A 23,385-nucleotide genomic window follows, 5' to 3' on the forward strand; every position below is an offset into this window, starting at 1 on the left:
TTTGCAGCATGACCAGAACATGTGAGAGGGTGTCTATTTTTGTTTTGCACCTGTCACACATGGGGTCATTTGGTGAAATTTTTGTGAGTTTTAATTTGGACCAATGCAGACGGTTGACAGTCTTGAACTGCATCACAATATGTCTTTGGCAAATTGAAGAGGAATGTGTTCTATGCAAGATACCTTCCCATGTTTCCCCAAATATCTGTATATCTAAAATCTCCTCCAATTGTTGTTTTAATATATTTTTAAAAATAATTTACAGTCTCCAGATTTTCTGAATTAAGTATGGAATATACTTTGGCAATTATATTTTTGATTGTTCAGGCTGATTTCAAGAATAGCATCCAGAAGAGATTTAGATGGCAAGATGGAAAATTAGGAGTAATTTGATGAAATAAAACTACGGAGCTGTAGATATCTGAAAAATTGTGTGAGAGGAATATTACAAATTTTGCTGAGCTGTTTAAATGAAACAAAATTGTTATCTGTAAAGAAATCCTTTACTTTGGAAAACCCCTTCTTTGCATATTCATTAAAATCCCTATCAATCAATGAGGAGGTGAACATGGGATTTCTATCTATAGGAGCATGTACTGAGGGTTCTTTAATTGAGAAAGCATATTTAAATTGTGTCCAAATTTTAAAAGAGTGTTTCACAATTTAATTGACTGTATATGCAGATATAGGCACATGCACAGGAACACATGAACAGAGCAAAACATATAGTTAGACAGAATTGTGTGATTCTCTCTCCAAAAATAACCACTTGTATTTGATCATTCGGGCAGTCGATCCAGTATAACAGTGACTGTATATTACAGACCCAATAATAATACTGAAGATTTGGCAATGACAAACCACCATGTAACCAGTGTCTTTGCAGTATTCCTTTACGAATTACAAAAGGATTTTTTTTTTAATTCCATATGAACCCAATAATTAATTTATCAATCTGGATAAAAAAGGATTTTGTTAGAAAGATTTTATTTCAAGCTTGTTATGAGAGGGGAAAATTGGTTTCATAAAGATCCATAAACCTATGTGTGAGCCAGACCCCTAGATATTTAAACATTCTTGGTATTTACTTTGAATGGAAACTGACTCATTGCAGCTGACTGGATCACCTGATTTATCGGCATGAGTTCACGCTCCTGTAGGTTATCTTTGTATCCAGATACTTTACCAAAGCTATTCAATATTTTAATTAGCCTTGGTAAACTAAATAAAGGTTCAGACAGGTACAAAAACATATCGTCTGCATACAAATAGACCTAGTGCTCTAGTCTTCCCCTATGCATGCCTCTAATCATTGTCTCATTACATAACAAAGCAGCCAGTGGTGCAATGGCTAAGGCAAACAAAAAGAGGTGACAGGGGACACCCTGCCTTGTACTATGTTCCAAAGTGAAAAAAGAAGATAAAGCGTTATTTGTACGAATCGCTGTCATTGGTGAAACATAAAGAACTTCAATCCATCTCACACATTTTGGACAAAGACCAAATTTCCTCAAGTGTTTGCAAGCGATAATCCCAGTCCACTTGGTCAAATGTCTTCTCAGCATCTAGCGAGAGTAATATCTCCGAGACGTCAGACAATGTGGGACCATAAAGAATACTGTTTGACCATCAGATATGACTATGGGTAAGATATTTTCCAGTCTATGAACAAGCATTTTAGCAAATATTTTACAATCTGCGTTAAGGAGTGAGACTGGATGATAAGAGCAACATTCAACTCGATTTTTGTCTTTCTTGAGGAATAGTTATATGACCACCTGGCGCATGGTTGGAGGTGGTGAGCCAGAAGCAAATGCTTCTTCAAACACAGCAAGCAAGCGCGAAACAAGTTCTTTCGAAAATTTCTTATAGAATTCGCTAGCAGACAATGTTGGTGTTAACTTTAATCCTTCTCTTAGGCTCGCAATCATATTGCTTTGTAGTATCTAACCAGCGAGGAATCTTTTTTTTTTTTTTTTTTTTCAGAGGTCTTTTTACCAGTGATTAGATGATTAAATGCAGGTAGGGGCTTATTTTTCCATTTAAGCAACACAGGTCGTCATACCTTTGGCTCAAGTATTTATACAAACGTCCTTTGATATCACTTCAAATATCACATCTAGTGGAGAGGGGTCAATCAAGGTTTCCAAAACTCCTGAGAGGAAAGTGAATATCGATTCCCAAAAGAAGGTCAATTTGCAGCATGACCAGAACATGTGAGAGGGTGTCTATTTCTGTTTTGCACCTGTCACACATGGGGTCATTTGGTGAAATTTTTGTGAGTTTTACTTTGGACCAATGCAGATGGTTGACAATCTTGAACTGCATCACAATATGTCTTTGGCAAATTGAAGAGGAATGTATTCTATGCAAGATACCTTCCCATGTTTCCCCAGATATCTGTATATCTAAAATCTCCTCCAATTGTTGTTTTAATATATTTTAAAAAATAATTTAGAGTCTCTAGATTTTCTGAATTAAGTATGGAATATACTTTGGCAATTATATTTTGAGTGTTCAGGCTAATTTCAAGAATAACATCCAGAAGAGATTTAGATGGTAAGATGGAAAATTAGGAGTAATTTGATTAAATAAAACTACGGAGCTGTAGATATCTGAAAAATTGTGTCCAAGGAATATTACAAATTTTGGTTGGAGGTAGTGAGCCAGAAGCAAACGATTCTTCAAAAACAGAAAGCAAGAGCAAAGCAAGTTCTTTAGCAAATTGTTTATGGAATTCGCTAGGGAGCCCATCAGGTCCTGGGCATTTCCCATTTTGCAAAGACTTTACTACAGCTAGAAACTGCTACACAAAGAGGACCATCAAACTGTTTTGCTGCTTCAGCATCAACTAAGGGGGTGCTTATGTCATCAAAAATCCATTCCAGCAGACTCAACCCTAAGTGAATCTGAAGTATAAAGCTTAGAGTAAAAGTTGAAAAAGCACATATTAATCCATGAGTGATCCACGTTTCATACCTGATTCATCAGTTATTTCTGCTATAGACTGATTTGCTGTCTTTTGGTGTAAATGATGTGCAAGAATCTTCCCAGTCTTCCACCATGTTCATATGTTTTATACTGAATTTTATTAATCACATTTTCAGCCTGTTTTATAGATAGGAGATTATATTTTGCTTGCATAAGAAGAGGTTGTTTATACAAATCTGGAGATGGAGACTTTGCCGTTACCCTATCCAACCTAAAAATATCATGTTAGTTTCTCAAGGCGTTTTGTTAGATTTTTCCTAATGAAGGAGGAGTAAGATATTACCTGTCCTCTTAAATATGCCTTCATTGACTCCCAAACAGTTGAGAGGGACATTCCCAGGCTGGTATTATATTCCAGAAACAAAGATATTTCCTTTGAAATAAACTTGACAAAACATTCATCAGAAAGTAACGACGTGTTTAGACATCAAGGATGGTAATCACAGAGTGTGGTTGATATAACTAAAGTCATTGCTAATGGGGCATGAGCAGATATCACAATGGCATGATACAGTCAGTAACCAAGAGTAGAAGGTTTTTATCCAAAAAAAAGTCATTTTTGGATGTTTTATGAACATGTGAAAAAAAAGAATAGCTCCTCGATACATCAGTCATGACATATGAATTAGCTGATTTAGAGGCAAGATGGGCGGGTGAGCTTCGGTTCAAAGATGACAGCAGTTCATGCCCCCCCCCCCCCCAAAAAAAAAGATGATCTGTATCCACATTGTGTAGTCGGGAAAAGAGATTTGTGAAAGTGTCACCCCAATTTGACGTATAGACATTAGCAAGAATGACCGGAGTATTGTACAGTCTGCCTGTTACTAGATTGTGTCTGCCTGTCTCCACACTTGACATAACAAAAGGAATCAGTTTGTTAATAAGTATTTCTGTTCGTCTTTATTTAGAGTTAAAAGTGGAGTGGTATAACTGACCCACCCACCCACCTCTCAATCTGAAGTGATCAGGTCTGCGCAGATGCCTTTCCTGTAGAAAGGCAATTCCTAACCCAAGCTGCTTCAAGTGGGATAGCACTCTATTACGTTTTACTGGGTGGTTTAAAGATTTTACATTCCAGCTCAAAACTTTTACCTAGCAGCCTGCATGTCTGTAATTTGGATGTACATAAACCATATAAGGTCTCTGAATAAACCAAGATACATTTGCATTCAGAGGGCAGACCACAGTATAGCAAAGAAATGCCTCGTCATTAGCTCACTGTGACACAAAGAAACAAATATCTTGACATTAAGTGTAATTAGTTCCCAACCCATTTCACCCAACAGAACAAGGTGGCTTATAAACCCTACGTAGCAATATCTACACATTAAAATGCTTAATAAGGAGAGCTACTTCAACAGGTTGTTCCACTGTTGACACAGAATTACGAAGAAAAATTTTAAAAACGGCGCATGAGAACAAAACACGTATACTGACAATGTTGAGGTACGAAACAAATAGAAACATTTGAATATGTGCTCCAAAATATCGCTTTGGTTCAGAGACAGATCAAACCTACTGTACCGGTTCAGTCTAAATGATATTGGACTTGTATCTTGGCCACGATGACACGAAGTCTGCCATCTGGCCCCCTTTTCTGAAGACAACAATGCGACCAATATAGCATAACGTCCCTCTCCATATACACGACTTCTTTCAACAACTTTGAAATGGAGACAGGAGAACTTGAACATGGGCTCCTTGCCTCATTTAATATGTGAATATTCGATCTCCTCGTTCGCCCTTCTATATCAAGACATTTTTCTTGTAGTCGGGCTACTTGTAGACCGAGGTGGCGTGGGGTTGTTTGCAAACTGGTAACAACATTTGAGCATGTGGAAAGGCAGTGCTCCAAACCATTAATGGATTTTTTCATAGCTTCCACATCAGTATAAAGCAGAGCAATACCACAAATCACTTCCTCCTTCACAGCCCGTATTTCACTTAATAGCATCAAATTAATCAGTGCAGGCAGTCTTTAACTCTGACCTCAATAACACAGTTATATCTTCGGTCAGAGTTGAGAGAATCTCAGCCTTCACATCTGCCATCTCCATCTCTCAGGGTGTCTAGTGACTCCCGCTAGTAGTGCTAGGCCTGTTAGGTTAGCAATGTTCTTGCCCGTGTATGGGTACTGATGCAAATTTTCGACCATTTACCTGAGGTAAACATTACATATTCATACAAACATCCAGTGTGTTTTTTTTTTCTGAATAGTGCCAAAAACTTAATTTTGAGTAAAAATATCAGCGGAGCTCCTGACTTCCTAATCCACTCCATCACCTGCTCAACCCCCCCCCCCCCCCCCCCCCCCGTGAGGAATCATTTAAGTATTATCTTGAGGGCAGGCACTAGTTATTAGAGCGCCAGTAATTATTAGGCAATGATCTTATGTAGCACTTCTCTTTTTGCTTAAGTTGAAAAGCAATTACACTTATAAATCAATACAGGACAATCTCTTACTCAACATACAAAATGATTTATTGTGGCTCATTGTCCATAAATGCTCCAGACTTGCAGTAATGAAAAACCAGTGTTATTATTAAGTATTAAGTATTATTAAGAAAAGAGAACAAATAACACACTTCCAGAAACTGTATGCAGACCTCCGTGTCTTTAGATTTACAAAAATGTTAGAGGAGCACCTCTTTTTCCGTCACCCAGGTATTTCTTAAGGAAAGCCTGCACTTCTGGACTGAAGAGGTTTGTGTGGAAGTCTCTGGCTGTTTCGATAGACTGTGTTTTGTCTTTACATACATCCTTCAATCCCCAGCTGATGATTCCAACCTATTAAAAAACAAACAGTTACACTAACAGTTCTCCTAGGACATGGTCTTAGACTGCAAATTTCAGATCAATCATAAACATTTTATAGTTCAACTATTTGAGGCATCTTATTTGAGGCATCTGCTCACAGATATTTAAATGCAATACTACATCAAAAAATAAAAGTTTGAAGGCAGGAGGTGATTTAAACACTGACCTGAATCACACGATACTTTTGCTCTATAAATGTAGCACCACCAGAATCACCTGTTTGGAAGTAACAGACATTAGAGTGAAAACCTATAAGAATAATTCACAGTATGTTCATATAAGAATTAAATGTAAAAAAAAAAAAAAAGAAAGAAAAGAAAATGTAATTGCTATCCTCAGAAAGACAATGTAAAAACATAAACAAGAATCTTCTATTTAACACACTAAAATATTCTGAAACACTACATTCAATCTTTCTCTAAGAAGCTCTGCCAGATGTGTATTAGCAAACAACTTAAGGTAAATTACCTTTGCATGAAATATCATCTACTTGATTGTGTTCAGCCCCACCAGTGCACAGGAAGTTTTCTGTAATAATCTTCTTAGCTTTTTCATCTGTTATTTTTAATTCCTTTTTGGCATCTTCAATACATGAGGCCCTCTAAGGAAAAGGTGGAAACAGTATGAGATTAGCAGATGTTTTTAACTTTGTGTAGTGGCATACAAAGGACTGATTAGTGATACATTTGACACACTGCTTGGCTATTCACAGATAATACGCATATAAAGATTCATTTCTCTATGAACATAACGTTTTTAGTTCCTGCACCTTTAACAAACGCTTTTTAATGCATTTAGGTTAATAACTGAGGCTTGGGAGAAAGAAGCATGCACAGGCTTATACTATAATGTTAAATGTACAAGAACTGGTATGTTAAACATAGGTTCCTTTAAAAAGTCTAGCCTAGAGGGTTTTATAAATGTAAGAATTTGTTTCTACAACGGACATTTGTGTGTTAAAGTGGTTGTACATCATACAAAGTGTCACACATTGCACAGATACCTTGAGTTTCTGCAGTAATGTGAGTTCTCATGTTCTCATTTTACACTTTGACTTAAGGAATTTAGCAGATGCTCGTATACACAGTGACACATATTTATCAGTGTATGTGTGTGCTCTCTGGTAATCAAACCCATGACCATCTCACAGTTTAAAGCCACCTTCTGCCATCCCTCTGATGGCAAGTACAGAGGCGAGTGCCTGCTCCAGCTTAAACAGGGATCGTATTCACCAACCAAACTGCCTTTGCCTTCTGCACCATGCATGCATCAGGTCCATCAGGTTGGATGGCATCATCCATGAACTGTATTGCACAGTTCCAAAATGACTCCAACACTCCTTAATCCTCTGCTGGTCTGACCCCATTCCAGTGTGTGTGTGTGGTTTCCAGCCTCCTCTGTTTTCATGATACTCCAGCCAGACTGATGCCCCAGCTATAGACTACCTTCATAGCAGGAACCAAGGAACAGAGTCTTGCTGTCAACCAGCTACATCATCCTCCACCTGTCCTACCGTAAACTGTCCACGGTACTGTAGAATGTGCAAAGTTTTCCAGTGTGAATCAAGCAATCTATAAACTACAACTGCCGCATCACTGCTGTGCTCACCTATGATTCATGCCTCCCCTCTTAGATTGATGGTCCCTTGTCCCTTAGCTGATGTGGTTCCTTTAATTTTTTTAAATCAAAATTACAACATATACCCTTCATTTTTACAAATGCACTGCAAATTTATAGATGTGATATAAAGAAAATATATGCATATTCAAAAACCTAAAATTGTGGAAACACTTATGATTTACAAACATTTATTTCAGAAATACAAGAGCTTTGTCTAAAATAGTGTACTACTTTACTCATTCGCTAATCACCACATAGTCACCACATTTTATACAGAATAAGCATGTCTATGATACTGGTAAGCCTACTCATATACAGCTGATATCTGCCATAGGAAACCGCTCTAAATTGTGGCTTTGATTAACTGCTGCACTGAATGCGACCACGCCGTGTTGGGGCTGTTTAGCGTTATTCTTGGACAACTGGATGCACCGGGTCAAATCGTTCCTTTTTAGAGTTTTAATCAATGTGGGGTCAAACTCTTTTATTTTAGCTACAAGCACATAAACAGACGAGAGTTTTAAAACCGGTTATTATTTTCCATTGGATTAAATGCGATAGGGCTAATTAAATCTAAGCGCTTTTATAATTCATGCGATTTAAAGTTTAATAATTATTCGTAGATTGTACTATTTGATTGTACTGTTTGTATTTGTAGTTTGTTTTTTTAGCTTCCCTGTGAAATTAACTGAGCTAAAATTGGAAGCTATTTCTTAATCTTTCTTAATTTTGAGCACAGACTTTGCTGGTTGCCCTCTTAACTATATTAGAGTAGTAGAGCCCAAGTCTTTTGTGTTGATTATAATATTTAATAAAATCTTAATGGTGTGATTCAATTGATTTTTGACTGCCGTTCGATAGCTCAGAGCTTAGAATTTGCCAGACCGTACTGGCTTATCAAGGGTAGTGGCAGTTAGTGTCGAAGTAAGGTAAAAACGCTGCAGACCTTCCCGAGGTGATAGATCTCTGGATGTATTAAGCAATATTATTCTTCTATTGTTTATACGGCCATAGAACCTTTCATAAACCCCTAGTTTCCGGTGCTGATTTGTTTTAAGTGAATGAACGTGCCCGAGACCTGATTTCTTAAAAGGGATCACAAATCTGAGGGGCAGCTGCATTGAGTGCAAACCCTGTCCTCATTCTTATCCCCAGCACTTTTAAAAGCAGTTACGCGCATGCCTATGACAATATTTTAAGCAAGTATAAACACCCACATGCAATGATACAACTTTAACTAACATACCTATTTGCAATTACCCAAAAACGATGGAAAGGTGGGCTAGTTTGTGAAAACCTCAGAAAATTCATATCACCGGATTTCTGTAATATTGATCGGTGCTTGCTAGCTAAAATTATTGAAATCTGGTCAGCTAGACTCCTCACACATCCATGTGACCGACAATGCCTGTTCTAGGACCGAAACCAGGCAGACCAGCAAAAATCATGAATAAAATAAATCCAAAATTGCATTTCGATGTCCATTTAAAAACTTCAGAAAATCGAGCAGGAAATGTGAATTGTGGGAATTTTCCAAAAAGCATGCGGTGGAATGATTCTGACAATGGAACAACCTAGACAATGTCTGAACTGGACCTGCTCTTCTTTGACATTTGCACTCCCGTCCTGGGTGCTGGCCTTGTAAAACAGACATAAACCACAACTCCTGCCAAACGTCCCTGAGATCTTTCACTTGTCTACAGTTTTTCAATAATAAAGGAATGCTAAGGCATGTTAAAAGAATAAATTAAATCTTAGAAACAATAGACTGTAAAATGTCTTTACCTTATGTCCTTGTTTGATTTGGACATTTCTTTTTGGAACAACATCATCCTTTTTCTTAGATGACATGAAATTAGCTTTTACAAGATCATTATTCATCAGCTCTTCCTCTGTAAGAACAAAAAGAGAAAACAATTTTCATAGTTGTAATTAAACCTCAGTTTAAGTTTAATGTGACATAACTGCTAGGTGGCTATGTAATAATCTTACACCCCTACAGATTTTTTTCATAATTCTTTGGGGTTTTTATAGTTTCTGTCTGTCTCATTAATATCTACATCAACACTAAATGTGTTTTTCAGTGATGTCTTTGACTCACTATGATGTTTGCAAGTCACACCACTGGAAGACAATCTTAGAGCCCCACTCGTCTCCTTGGTGCAGGGGATGCATATGGTTCTAGTATACAAGTAACCGAGAATACAAAGTTAGCATATACCTCGGGCTAGGTATATTCACACATGTAATTGTCATTGTTATATATAATTGTCATGCTGTTATGGGATGTTATGAAAACTGAAATTAAGATGTTGGATTCACTCAGATTGCTTACCTGAGATCAGTACCAATTAATACACTTTTCTCTAGTTCAATGAGAGCAACATCATACTCATAGAACTCTGAAATTCCCTCCTTCTCTTTATCTCTGATTTGGAATTTGGGGTGAGGTATGTATTCCTTCACTTTTGGTAATGGGGTGCCTGATCACAAATAAAAAAGGATTAAAAAGAGTGTTTATGACATTTTATGATCCTTGTGGATTTTTATTTTGTTCAAACTTCTTGAAAGGACTGTTTTCTTTCAACTGCATATGGTACCTTTAACATTTGGTGCCCCAACTTTAATATTTTCAGGTATATCACCAAACCTAAAGCAATGGGCTGCAGTTAGAATAAATGTAGGAGTGACCAGTGATCCTAAGCAGTTGACTACTGTACCATCCTCATGCTGTGGAGAACAAGAAAAGCAAAAATTCTTAAACTTTTCATCATAGCTGACAAAATCAGATAGACATCAAGAAAAATACAGAGGTAAAGTAGTTTCTTTAACATATATATTTTAATTTTAAATATAAACTCACTACACCAACAATTATTACATGGTTTTAAATACTATTTATTTATTATACTAACAGTCACATCAATCTTTATCAGCCAGGGGTATCCACGGCGCATGGTTGATGGTGTTCCATCGTCATAGTCTCTGTAAAGTCCACACAGACTCACGCTAGTGCTCTCATCTATGTAAGAAACAAAGGTATAATGTGATATGCACACACACACACACACACACACACACACAAATTCTCTCTCTCTCTCTCTCTCTCTCTCTTTCACTCTCTATCTCTCTATTTAATGCACAGTAAAATCCACTACAACTAAAGCAGTGTAATAATGATGCAGCCAACTAATGGTAATGCAAAAGTTGTGTGAGCTCTACAACAGAGAGAAGTACAGAAGTACCAATCATTTGATCAAAGGTTTCTTCCACATTTTCCATATCCTGGAGTAAAAAGAAATGCTTCTCATCCCGTTTTTTTGTTACCCAGTCATCAATGTCTTCTCTTTGCACATCATCACCCACACCAAACACATACAGATCTGAAATGTGACAATATCTGTGTCAGTGGACCATCAAAGTGCACTTTTTAAAGTTTTTATGTAGTTATGTGTTTTAAGATCAGATATTCTAATTTATCTTATTCACATTTAAATAGTATTTTGGTTGTCTCTAAAAGCACGGTATAGCTTACATATAAAGAATAATGCACAATGCACAAATTCTATCTAATGGATAGGAGAATTTATTGACAGAATTAGGAGCACTAGTATTACTAATAAAAATTCATTGCTAGTACAGAAAGAGGAATCCAAACTGTATATCATATAATGCAGGGTTTTCTCACCAAGATATTCATCCCGTTTCTCAACTTGTCCATTGTACACAACTTGTTTGATTTCATTAACCTTGTGTTTGGGTTTCCCTCCTATGTTGTAAATACCTGCAGACATTGAAATAGGAACTGCAAATTTACACTGACATTAACATTATATTATGATGAAAATATTGTTGAATAAAAAGTCATTACCATCAGTGAACATGATTATTACATGCTGTATATCATTAAAGGCCTTTTGATTTCTGGCCTTTTCAAAACTGATGCTGTCCAAAATTGCTCCATAGGCTTTTGCAATGTTGGTTCCTGTTTTGTTTCCTTTTGCTGCCAATTATAAAAAATTGTCATAATGAAACAGGGCAGTACTTAGTGTCAAAATGTGTTTCAAAGGAAAGGATTTTTGCAATGCATTATCACAAATGAATGCACCTTAAGATGAACCTTATGGTCAATGGCTTACCATCATATTTAAAGTCTGCCAGGTCCTGAAGAATTTTATCCAGTTTTTTTTCATCACGTCTCTTGTAATCAGTGATACTAACTATTCTTGTCACTTCTGTGGCAAAAATAATGATCTCATAGTTTGGGGAAACCTGATAGTAGCGAATCTGATGAAAAAAGGGTTCAGTTTAAATACAGTAAAGATTACCCTTAAGTGAGACCATTCTAATCTGGAACAATGCACAGTAAATGAGACACAGAACAAATGGATTTCACTATGTATATGGATTCCAGACATTTTACATACTAGTTCAGTGAAGCTTGTGAATATATTAAAGAGAATATATCAAATTAATCACAAATGTTGGGGTTAAGAGTCATAAATTGAAAACCAAGAATTCCAACATTCTTACTAACTTACTTTTTCTATAAGTTGCTTAATGATATTCTTTGCTTTATTAAAATCTTCTTCCTCTATGCTGTCAGATGCATCCAGGGCAATGTAGATGTCAAGTTTTCCCCCCTGCTCCAGTTTGATTCTCTTCCCTTCTTTATCTGAAACATAAAATAGGTGTGCTGTTATGAGTGCATTAATACATTAAACATTTTGCTACAACAATTATTAAATGTAGAATTTCTAAAATCAAAAGATCAAATAACACATTAGAAATAATAAAAATGACAAATGAGATGTATGTGTTTTCAGGTTTTAGATATCAAAGTGATGATACTAACAGGAAAATATGAGCTGTGGAGTCTACTCACCTGTTTCCTCATGCATAGTTAAAGTAGTCTGTAGAGAACTGCTAAAAGCCTCTGCTACTTCCTCTGGAGTGTCATATGTGAAATCGGCTAAAATGAAGAACACAGTAAAGGTGATATCAGGACACACATCACAATCCTCCTACTGTTCGTAACATATAAAGTACTGGAACATGCTTTATTATCGTGATACCAGTAATTAGTACATATATGACTAAAAGTCTGTTTCCAATATTAGTAAAGGTTGTACAAACCATAATTTATATTATTCGTAGATAACATGTTACATTTGAAAGCTATTCAGTGTGATGTGCAGCAGTATGATATGTGTAGACCAGGCTCTTCACCATAGCACTCTGGCTCTTGCCCTGACCACTGTCCATCATCCTGACATACACGAACTTTGGAACCCAGCAATTTCAAGTTGTCATGGCAACGGTAGGTAACCACATCATCGATGTTGAAGATGTGGCCTGTTCTTCTGGCGCCAGGCGGAATGCCGGGATCAGGGCAGTGGTCAGCTGTGGGTTGGGTACATTTCAACATGAGACACCTTCCTAGCTGCAGCTTAATGATTGTACACATGGTAACTTGGTATGAAAAGCAGCAGAACCAGTGGAAAAGCTCTTTACGTACAGTTACGACTACAAACGGGTGTGCCACCACTCCACTTCCCATTAGCCTGGCACACACGGGTGGAGGAGCCATGGAAGGTGTAATCAGAGTAACACCTAAAAGTTATTGTGTCATTTATGTAGTAAATCCTCTTGTAGGGGTCCACGATTCCATTATTCAGAACATTTGGATTAGGGCAAGTCACCCCTAAAGAATGAAAATATAGTGAGACAAATATCTAGAATGAAGGACAATGTGTCATTTATGAGAGACTAGGAGAAGTGTTACAGAATTATTTGCTGCTTACGTTTGCACTCTGGCTGTTTTCTGGTAGGTGCAGGATACCAGCGCCCTCTGTAACACTGGCGTACTTTCACAGGATGTGGATAATAACCCTCTGGGCAGTGGTACTTCAGTGTACCACCATTATTGGAGAGGGTGAAACTGCCTCCCCTGATGGCTAGGTTACTGTCCAAACACTGATGTGAAGATGGAGCACCTACACAGAAACCGACAAGTGGGATCTAATACAGGCTTGTGAAACTGTGATGAAATGGAAAGTAAGATTATGAAACAAGACTTGGAACCATTGGAGGTGTTTAAATGAGGAAATTACTTTGGTAACAACATTTCTGTTTGTTCAAGCAAAATATATTGGTTAGTATTGCTACCTGCCAAATTCAGACTTTAAAATAATTAAAACTTTGTCTGACACACATCATGGTATAAGTAAAATGAGGCCATGTTCACACTTTTATGTTTAAATGCCATTTTGCTTGAATATTTACACTTTAATTAATGTTAGAGGCTTATCCTGTTCTCCATATGTCTTAGTGTAATAAGTAATATAATAATCATTAGCTTCTCTCTCTCTCTCTCTCTCACACACACACACACACACACACACACACACACACACATCCAGGCTATCATTGCCTACTTTTTAAAAAATGCATATTTTTTGAATTGCTTAAATTATATTCTTTATTCAATTAAACTATTATAGCCTTTGATTTCACCATTGTAAATTTTAAAATTAATTTATTTTCCCAGCATAATAGCATTGCATATACAATAATTTCATTTTAGTAGAATATTGCAGTTCAAAATCAGCAAATAAATTATAGTCTACTCAACAACCCTTAGAATGTAAATGAATAGCAAGCAATATTTCATGAACTTATTTCACAATGGTTTATTTATGGTGTGAAGAAACTCTGTTTATAGTTGTTTTTCAGATATAGTTTGATAAAGTTATCTATTTAGATTAGTTTCTTCTGACAGCCAGTCATTTTGCAATTGTAATCTGCTCCTTAAACCGACTATTAAAATGAACTTCCTGCAGAACGCTACAAAATCATCCAATCAGCAACTCCATAAACGCGCCCGGAACAGATGGGTTCCACACGCGCAGCGGACCGCACTAAAATGGAAATAGCACCGATTTCAAGAGGACCGCTCGAAAATAGCCTTCAAATGACTAGCAGAGTTGGTCCCGAGTTGGTCCCGAGTTGAAAACATTGTATTGTGAAAACGGCCTTAATCACAATTAAGTCCCCAACCAGTGATGGATGAAAAACAAAACTTGACTTGTCTTGCTTCTAAGAGCAGAAACAAACCATAGACATGCAGAATGGACAATGTTCTCAAGGCAGGTAGAATGCAAAAATATAGCTATCCCTCAACAGTCTACATATTGTAAAGTAACTTGTTAATAAACAAGACTTGACCAAAGTTAAAAAGGTCATCTCAAATGGAATGACAGTGTTGCTTTTAAATTTACATTCATGTAAATGTTAGTGGTTAGTAAAGCACAGTCAAAATCGTCAGGACTTACCAGTTACAAGAGGACAGTGGCCTATTGTCATAAAAATGAATAAATTCAGACAAAGCAGAGACTTCATGTTGCCTTTACAAGCTTGCTGTAAATGGGGTTATAGGGAACTAGAAAGGTAGATGCATGTTTATATAGCAGGGTAGGCATGGCCATATAGAGGACCTTTTGTCACTGTTTAACAGGAAGTCAGACAGAAAGGCCCACTGAGCAAATACTATGTTTAAATATGATCTCACTTAGGTGCAACTTAATGAAAATTTTCAGCTGGTTATCTTGTCATTCACTATTATAAATGTAGAGGTTTTTTCTATTGCAATATTAATTTCTAATTAATTGATTTGACCTTTTATAATTTTATTATGGATCTGTTAAAACCTTCCTCAGTGATTGATTTCAGCTGGTTTTATAAATATAGCTAAGATACTATGCAGGACTCTCAGGCTCCCAGGACTCTGGTAGAGGACCTGAGTTTGAAGGAAAAATACAGCCCGGAGGGCGAGTGGGGAATTTTTATAAAAGAACCATTCTAAGTATACTTTTGGTTACAATGCAACAGAACCCTTGCTGTGGATGCACCCAGTGCAACAGAATGGTACTGGAAGAGCAGTTTAAGAGATGTGAAAACAGAGCACTGCAATCTCCCAAAGCAGGAACGAGTCAGCATTACAAGATGTCCAAGAGTGGGTCACAGTCATTGAGAACTGGGTAGCACCTGGCCTTGATATGATCCATGCCTACTAGTTAAAGCTGATGGCCGACTAGCAGAAAAAATGAACCAGCTGCTAATTACTGGCTCCCATCTGGGCAGACTACCACTGGTAATGAAGAAGCAAGGGTATGTTTGCATGTGTGTGTGTGAGTATAGATAGATAGATAGATAGATAGATAGATAGATAGATAGATAGATAGATAGATAGATAGATAGATAGATAGATAGATAGATAGATAGATAGATAGATAGATAGATAGATGAGAGCTTATGAGCCAACCCTTTGCAGCTATAATGGCTTCAACTCTTCTGGGAAAGTTTTAGGAGTATGTTTATGGGAATTTTTGACCATTATTCCAGAAGCGCATTTATGAGGTCAGACACTGATGTTGGACAATAAGGCCTGGCTTGCAGTCTTCACACTAATTCATCCCAAAGGTGTTCTATCGGGTTGAGGTTAGGACTTTGTACAGGCCAGTCAAGCTCTTCCAAACCAAACCCGCTCATCCATGTCTTTATGGACCTTGTTTTGCACACTGGTGCGCAGTCATGTTGAAACAAGAAGGTGCCATCCCCAAACTGTTCCCACAAAGTTGGGAGCATGAAATTGTCCAAAATCTCTTGATATCCTGAAGCATTAACAGTTCATTTCACTGGAACTAAGGGGCCAAGCCCAACTTCTGAAAAACAACTCCACCCTATAATCCCCCCTTCACCAAACTTTATACTTGGCACAATGCAGTCAGACAAGTTCCGTTCTCCTGGCAACTGCCAAACTTGTCCATCAGATTGCCAGAGGGAGAAGCATGATTTGTTACATCAGAGAACACATCTCCACTGCTCTAGAGTCCAGTGGCGGCATACTTTACACCACTGTATCCGATGCTTTGCATTGCGCTTGGTGATGTAAGGCTTGGATGCAGCTGCTCGGCCATGGAAACCCATTCCACAAAGTTCTCTACACACTATTCTTGAGCTAATCTGAAGGTCACATGAAGTTTGGAGGTCTGTAGCGATTGAATCTGCAGAAAGTTACCGACCTCTTAGCATCCGCTGACCCCAATCTGTCAGTTTACATGGCCTACCACTTCGTGACTGATTTGCTGATGTTCCCAATCACCTCCACATTGTTATAATACCACTGAAAACAGACTGTGGAATATTTAGTAGCGAGGAAATTTCATGACTGGACTTGTTGTACAGGTGGCTTCCTATCATAGTACCATGCTGGAATTCACTGAGTTCCTGAGAGCAACCCATTCATTCACAAATGTTTGTAGAAGCAGTCTGCACACCTAGGCACTTGATTTTATACACCTGTGGCCATGGAAATGACTGGAACACCTGAATTCAATGATTTGGATGGGTGAGTTAATATTTTTGGCAATATAGTGTACATGTATATACAGTATATACCTATTTCTATACATATACATCCACTGCAATTTGATACCAGAGATTTTTCATTACATTCTTATATAATAAATTTGTTGCTTTAACCGTGAATCCTTAGCAAACCTTAGAGCTGCTAAGTGTATAAGAGGAATGGGACAAGAGAAGAATCTCTGTAATCTATATTATTGTGCAAAAACGGAATTTCACCTATACTAATATGGGAAATTAAATGACAGGATAACATGAAATGCAAATGTCCTCAATGAACAGTTTTTATCCAGAGCTACATGTTGAACTCCCTGGCCTTGCAAAAAAAGAAAAATTTACAAAGAAAGTTCCTGTTTGCTCTTAGATTGAAATACAGAAGCTACATGCAATGACTATGCAAGTGCTCATTTTGCAATGTACTTGAAATGCTGTGTAATGCAATTTCATTTTCATTTATTTGAAGATTATAGCAGCACATTTTATAGCAGTTTGACTTTCAGAACTTTAAAGTACAGTATATTCAGAAATCATCAGAAAGATTGCCCACTCTAAAATCACCCCATGTACTCCTGTTGTCCAAGTGTTATGTTAGCTTCCCATTACATCCCACATAAAGATTAAACTGTTCTGCTTACGAAGCACTCCATGGCACCCTTATCTCAGCTCCTCTGTCCATGCATGCTCTCCTATGCACTTATTACCCCCATACTCCGCTGGCTGACAGATCGTTCTGGGCCCAGTTTCCCCAAAATTTCATAAGGTAAAATTTGTCTTAACTGATATTCTGTGCAATTCCTGCCTTAGAATTTATCAATTAACTTTGTGCTACAGTGATTTTTTGAAAGGTCAGCCCAGTGTAGTTGCTCGATAGCACTGGGGTTTGTTGCCATGCCTGAAGTAATGTTTTCTCTTTCAAAGCTCATGACAAAAATGCACCTCTTCACACAATAGGATTGCATTCATGACTCCTAACTGGTTATTTTCTACCCTTTGGGTATTTTTTATTCATACTCCACTACTCAACCTGAGCTCCTCCTTTTAAGATGGCATGGCCTTGTTACACAGTCAGTAGCTGTATGAGTATGTTGATTTTTGTGCATTAATGCTAATTTGTCTTCTCCTTTTCTCCTAATATGTATTCTCTTTTCTCATTGTTTACCCTGTTTATAAATTTAAAGACTTGGGTGTGAGAGAGACACTATATAAATAAAACCTTCAGTTATTTCTCGGGTAAAATTTCCTTAGCTGTAACATATTGGAAACCTGCCATTTTTATTTGTTGTTTTTATAATGAATATAAACCTTAGTTATTTTTAGATGTGTACAAGAGGAATGTGACAAGAAAAGAATCCCTGTACTCTATGTTATTTCTCAATAATGACATTTCCCCAGTGTTATGTATCATATGTAGTATGCATATGTCTGATTTGTAGGGGTTTTTTTGCAGTGAAAGTGTTTGTATAATCTTGAAGCTTATATGCATTGACTATGTGAACATCCATCCTTCTGTGTATAGACTAAAGCAAGATGCATATATTTGTATGTATACAAAGATAAAGACATGTTAATGTAAGGGAATATGGCTATCTGTGCTATTTTTATTTTTTTTTTGCAATAATTAGATTACAGCTACATTTAAAAATATGGCAATTACTAGCAGGATCATTTTTTGATTGGTATTGTTCATTTTTTCAAATAGGCAGCAACTGATCTCATACTCATGTGTCAGCTGCCCTTTGCTTTTTACAATTTATTCTAACAATTGTATTGCTAGTATGTATATGTGTGTGTATATACACTGCCTGGCCAAAAAAAAAAGGTCACACACACTAATATTTCGTTGGTCCGCCTTTAGCTTTGATTATGGCACGCATTCACTGTGGCATCATTTCCACAAGTTTCTGCAATGTCACAACATTTATTTCTGTCCAGAGCTGCATAAATGTTTCCCCAAGATCTTGTATTGATGATGGTAGATTTGGACCACTGCACGAAGTGTTCTCCAGCACATCCCAAAGATTCTCAATGGGGTTCAGGTCTGGACTCTGTGGTGGCCAATTCATGTGTGAAAATGATGTCTCATGTTCCCTGAACCACTCTTTCACAATTTGAGCCCGACAAATCCTGGCATCATCATCTTGAAATATTCCCATATGCCATCAGGGAAGAAAAAATCCATTGATGGAATAACCTGGTCGTTCAGTATAGCCAGGTAGTCAGTTGGCCTCATTCTTAACATTTCTGAACCTAGACCTGACCAACTGCAGCAACCCCAGATCATAGCACTGCCCCCACAGTCTTGTACAGTAGGCACTAGGCATGATGGATGCATCACTTCAGCTGCCTCTCTTCTTACCCTGATGCACCCATCACTCTGGAACAGAGTAAATCTGGACTCATCAGAACATATAACCTTCTTCCATTACTCCAGAGTCCAATCTTTATGCTCCCTAGCAAACTGAAGCCATTTAGCCTCACTGACAAGTGGTTTCCTTAAGGCTACACAGCTGTTTAGTCCAAATCCCTTGAGTTCCCTTCGAATTGTATGTGCGAAAATGCTCTTTTTCACTATTAAACATATCCCTGAGTTCTACTGTTTTTCTACGATTTGATTTCACCACATGTTTAAGTGATTGCCAATCACGAAAATCCAAGGTTTTTTTCTGACCACATTACTTCCTCCAAGATGATGTTTCCCCATGGTCCTTCCACTTTTTAAATAATGCATTGGACACTTCTTAACCCGACTTTTGTAGTTTCAGCAATCGCCTAAGATGTTTTAACTGTTTGATGCATGCCAGTAATTTGACCCTTCTGAAACAGATTAACATCTTTTCCATGACCATAGGATGTGTCTTTCTACATGGTTGTTTAACAAATGAGAGGCTACTCACTGCATGCAGTAATTATCCAATGAGAGGATCTTACCTACTTGCTTAGTTAAACCCAGGTAGTGACCTTTTTTTTGGCCAGTGTTACAGTGTTAGGCTGTGAGGCCGTAACAAGGAAAAAGAGACAAACAGCTAATATAATGGAAGTTGTGATAAAGTGAGCAGCAACAAAACAAACAGAAGCACAAATGGAAGGTGTTTTTCAGTGCATTTTACAGAGGTTATGGTTCATAAACAAACAAACTAACATGTCGGCCCGAGTGCCGCAGGGCGCAAGGCAGGACGCACAGACTTCCTTGACAGGGACAAACATTTAATAACAAACGACAGCGGCACTCACGTATTACAAACGATAAACATGAACAAGAAACGATTGACGTTAAACGAACACAATACACAAGGATACGTCTAACAAACACGTTACACTTAGACATTACATCTGCAATGACCAACCATGCCACACACCCTGACGTGAGTTTAAATACACACAGACAAAACGAAGTACAGGTGTGTGCAGGCGTGGCCACACACGAGAGTCCTCCTACTGCACGTGGCTGGCCAAACCACGTGACTCGCGGCTCCCGACGCGTCCGTCCAATGAACGCGAGCCTCCGGGCGCCATGTACAAGAAAACACAGCACGGCAGTGCCTGGCGCACACCCAGTACCAGGCAGGCTAGGTGCCGCCAGCAAGGGAGACCTCAAGGCAAGAGGGAGAAAAGCAGCTTCCCTGCCTCTGTTGGGGCAGTCCGGTATGCTCCACAAAACGTTGCACCTGTAAACACAAAGGCGCAAACACAAACGCACGATAGCGCCAACACACAAACATATGGCGCTGTGACGTGACGCCTGCCGTCCCCGCAGGCGCCTTGACGTGTCCGTGGCCTCAACGGACACGCGGGGGTGCACGTCCGCCCCGATTCCAGATGTGCTACCGCCCCTAACGGTCTTCCTCTCTTCCGCTGCTCTAGGAGCGTCCCTGCGGCGGTTTGCCTCCGAGGCTTTGGGCAGACCCATCCAGTCTCGCTGGCAAGTCCGCTGAGGAGAAGGGGCTTAGGAGATCCCGCTGGCTCCACGCGACCGCCCTTTTTCTGTAACGTTACACGTTACATTTAGACATTACATCTACAATGACCAACCACGCCGCACACCCTGACGTGAGTTTAAATACACACACAAACCACAAACCAAAGTGTCTTCAGGAGTGACCAAAGACAAAATAACAAACAAAACCCACTCTAATTAAATAAAACTACCCACTAACTAATCCTAACAACACAAAAAACCTACAACAAACTTTCCTAACTCTACATCTCCAAACAATAGGAGATGCACTCATTATATTAATATTTCGCTGAAGATTAAATTCTATATTCCACAAGGTATATTCCAATCACAGATTCAATATGAAGAACTTTGTTTTCACAGATGCCAAAACATTCAATACCTATCTGGAATGTTTACACAGGTGGAGCCAGTGTGACATGATTTTAGGGACTGGGCCTTCGTCAGCAAAGGGCCTTCCCACCAATGCTGGCCTGCTGGGAAGGGACGTATGGACAACCTTTATATATCTGCTGAGTTGTTCATGAGTCTGTTTATAGAAAATACAGGGGCTTGTGGGAGTTTGTTGATGACAATACTGCCTGGCACTGTAGGGAATTCATGTTATGAAAAGTAATCCAAAAGCAATGGAAAATAATCAGATTATGTTACTTTAATATAATAATACTTTGGATTCTTTTACAGATACAGATATATGAATAGTAATGAGCCAACTTGTATTCCTCCACTCATGTATCACCAAGTGTATAATCTCTCATATTTGAAAGGTAAATGGCAAAAATGAAAACTGTATTTAGTGTTACACATGGATTATTCTTAAGCAAATACATGATGGGAGTAAAGAAGCTTTAAATTTAAAATAAAGATATAACATGAAATGCAAAGAAAAGGGGAAAACAAAACATTTACAAACAGAAGTTATCATTGGCGCTTAGATTTAACACAAGTTGCTTTTAGAAAATACACAAGAATTAATTTTGTAGTGTACTTGAAATGCTCTGCTACAATGCAATTTCCTTCCTTTTACTAAAAGCTGGTGATAAAAGTTACTACATCACCCTGGTTCTGCATAAACACTATTCATATATCAGTAATAAGGCACAAAGCCATCTCCAATGCAAAGAATGTCTGTCATGAAAGTATCGGAATTATGCCACTTAGAAAATAATGCTAAAGATGACTTAATTGTGTGAGAATTCTACAGAAGGTATATTTTAAACCCTGGCCTATTTTTCCCAAGGTTTATTGAGAATCTACACAATTTACCAACAGCCAAAAAAAAAAAAGCACAGTAATGCTAAGCAGATTGTTGCGTAAAAAATAAACACAACAAATGAAAGTGCATTCACTCGCACACCCCACTTCCCGTAAATCAAACAAATACACGTCAATTCTGGGATTTTTGCTTTGCAAACTGAAAAGTTCAAAGTCTCAAAAAGGGGTAACCTGTGCATTTCCCATTAGGTAACAACAAAGTTAATAATAAGTAATACTACTACTAAAGATAATGATCATTCATTAAAAACTTTACATATAGTTTTTCAGGTATTGATTATAATGCTTACATGTGGGACAGTGTGGTGCAGGGACATGACTAGAATCCCATACATGTGGCACATGGCACCAAGCCCACATTCCATGGCCTTACACTCAGGGAGTTGTATTCATTCCTTCCCTTCACCCCTCCTCTCCCCACCTGTTCAGTGCTTTGTTGTTTCTATATATATATATATATATATATATATATATATATATATATATATATATATATATATATATATATATATGATATTTTCCACAATATTCAGTTTGCCTCTCTTCTTCAGAAATCAGAGTATTTTTTTAAAGCACTGAACAAAGGAAGCAAACAGTATCATGACAGTAATCAGAACAGAGCTTATGTAGAGGACAGGATAAACATTTTATAAACTACTGCTAAAAGGTAAAGCTTCTGTAAAAGTAAAAACAATTGTTATTAGTGGTGGTGGTGGTGCTATTATATGCAACTTTGTTTATTATACATTTTAAATAATGCTTACAAAGTGCTTTACAGAGTATAAATGCAATTGAAGGTAATAAGACAGGTAATAAGACACAAATAGAAGATAACATCTAAAACAAAAGTATAGCAGCAAAAGTAATATAGTTTACTAGTATATTGAGGGAATGTAGTTTACAAATCAGACTGTTACACAGGATAATTTTAAGTTTCAAGTTTGGTTTATTTGTCACATACATAGTCATACACAGTATAACCCGCAGTGAAATGGTTGAGAGTGCTCTGTCCAAACTGAGGAAAAAGAAAAAAGAAAACAAGGGTGCATAGAGAAATATATATCTATATATGTACAAAAATATATTAACAATGTATGTACAATATATGTATATTATGTTTATATACGCAATGTACAATGTATATGGTTGTGTATATATGTATGTACACAATGTACAGAATGTACAGATCCATTTTGTAAAATGACATATTTACAGTTTTTATGTTTCACCACATTGCAGAGACCATAAGAAAATGCATGTTACCAAAAGCACAAAGCATATAATTCTGCAAAAGAAGCTAC

General features: G+C 37.6%; 1 protein-coding gene across 1 annotated transcript; it reads right to left on the reverse strand.

Moving 5' to 3' along the window:
- Positions 1–5,450: 5,450 nt before the first annotated feature.
- Positions 5,451–14,870, reverse strand: LOC113585998 (complement factor B-like). Its single transcript, XM_035526769.2, has 18 exons — positions 14,763–14,870; positions 13,233–13,424; positions 12,947–13,132; positions 12,658–12,831; positions 12,314–12,400; positions 11,970–12,103; positions 11,568–11,715; positions 11,300–11,431; positions 11,117–11,212; positions 10,674–10,811; positions 10,344–10,450; positions 10,029–10,158; positions 9,764–9,911; positions 9,530–9,609; positions 9,214–9,320; positions 6,277–6,409; positions 5,975–6,024; positions 5,451–5,778 (listed from the first exon to the last, which is right to left on the reverse strand). Exons 1-18 carry the CDS (start codon positions 14,827–14,829, stop codon positions 5,614–5,616), a joined length of 2,274 nt encoding a protein of 757 aa, XP_035382662.1. The 5' UTR covers positions 14,830–14,870; the 3' UTR covers positions 5,451–5,613.
- Between the last annotated feature and the right edge of the window lie 8,515 nt (positions 14,871–23,385).

This window comes from Electrophorus electricus, chromosome 8 (genome assembly GCF_041902795.1).
Source record: "Electrophorus electricus isolate QZ-2024a chromosome 8, ASM4190279v1, whole genome shotgun sequence".
Taxonomy (NCBI): domain Eukaryota; kingdom Metazoa; phylum Chordata; class Actinopteri; order Gymnotiformes; family Gymnotidae; genus Electrophorus; species Electrophorus electricus.

Excerpts from the sequence above, each read along its gene's own strand:
- LOC113585998 (XM_035526769.2), bottom strand. The coding sequence starts at position 14,829 with ATGAAGTCTCTGCTTTGTCTGAATTTATTCATTTTTATGACAATAGGC. Across the intron at positions 13,133-13,232 it reads AAAACAGCCAGAGTGCAAAC|GGGTGACTTGCCCTAATCCA; the intron begins GTAAGCAGCAAA and ends TTCATTCTTTAG. Across the intron at positions 6,025-6,276 it reads AGATGATATTTCATGCAAAG|GTGATTCTGGTGGTGCTACA; the intron begins GTAATTTACCTT and ends ACTTCCAAACAG.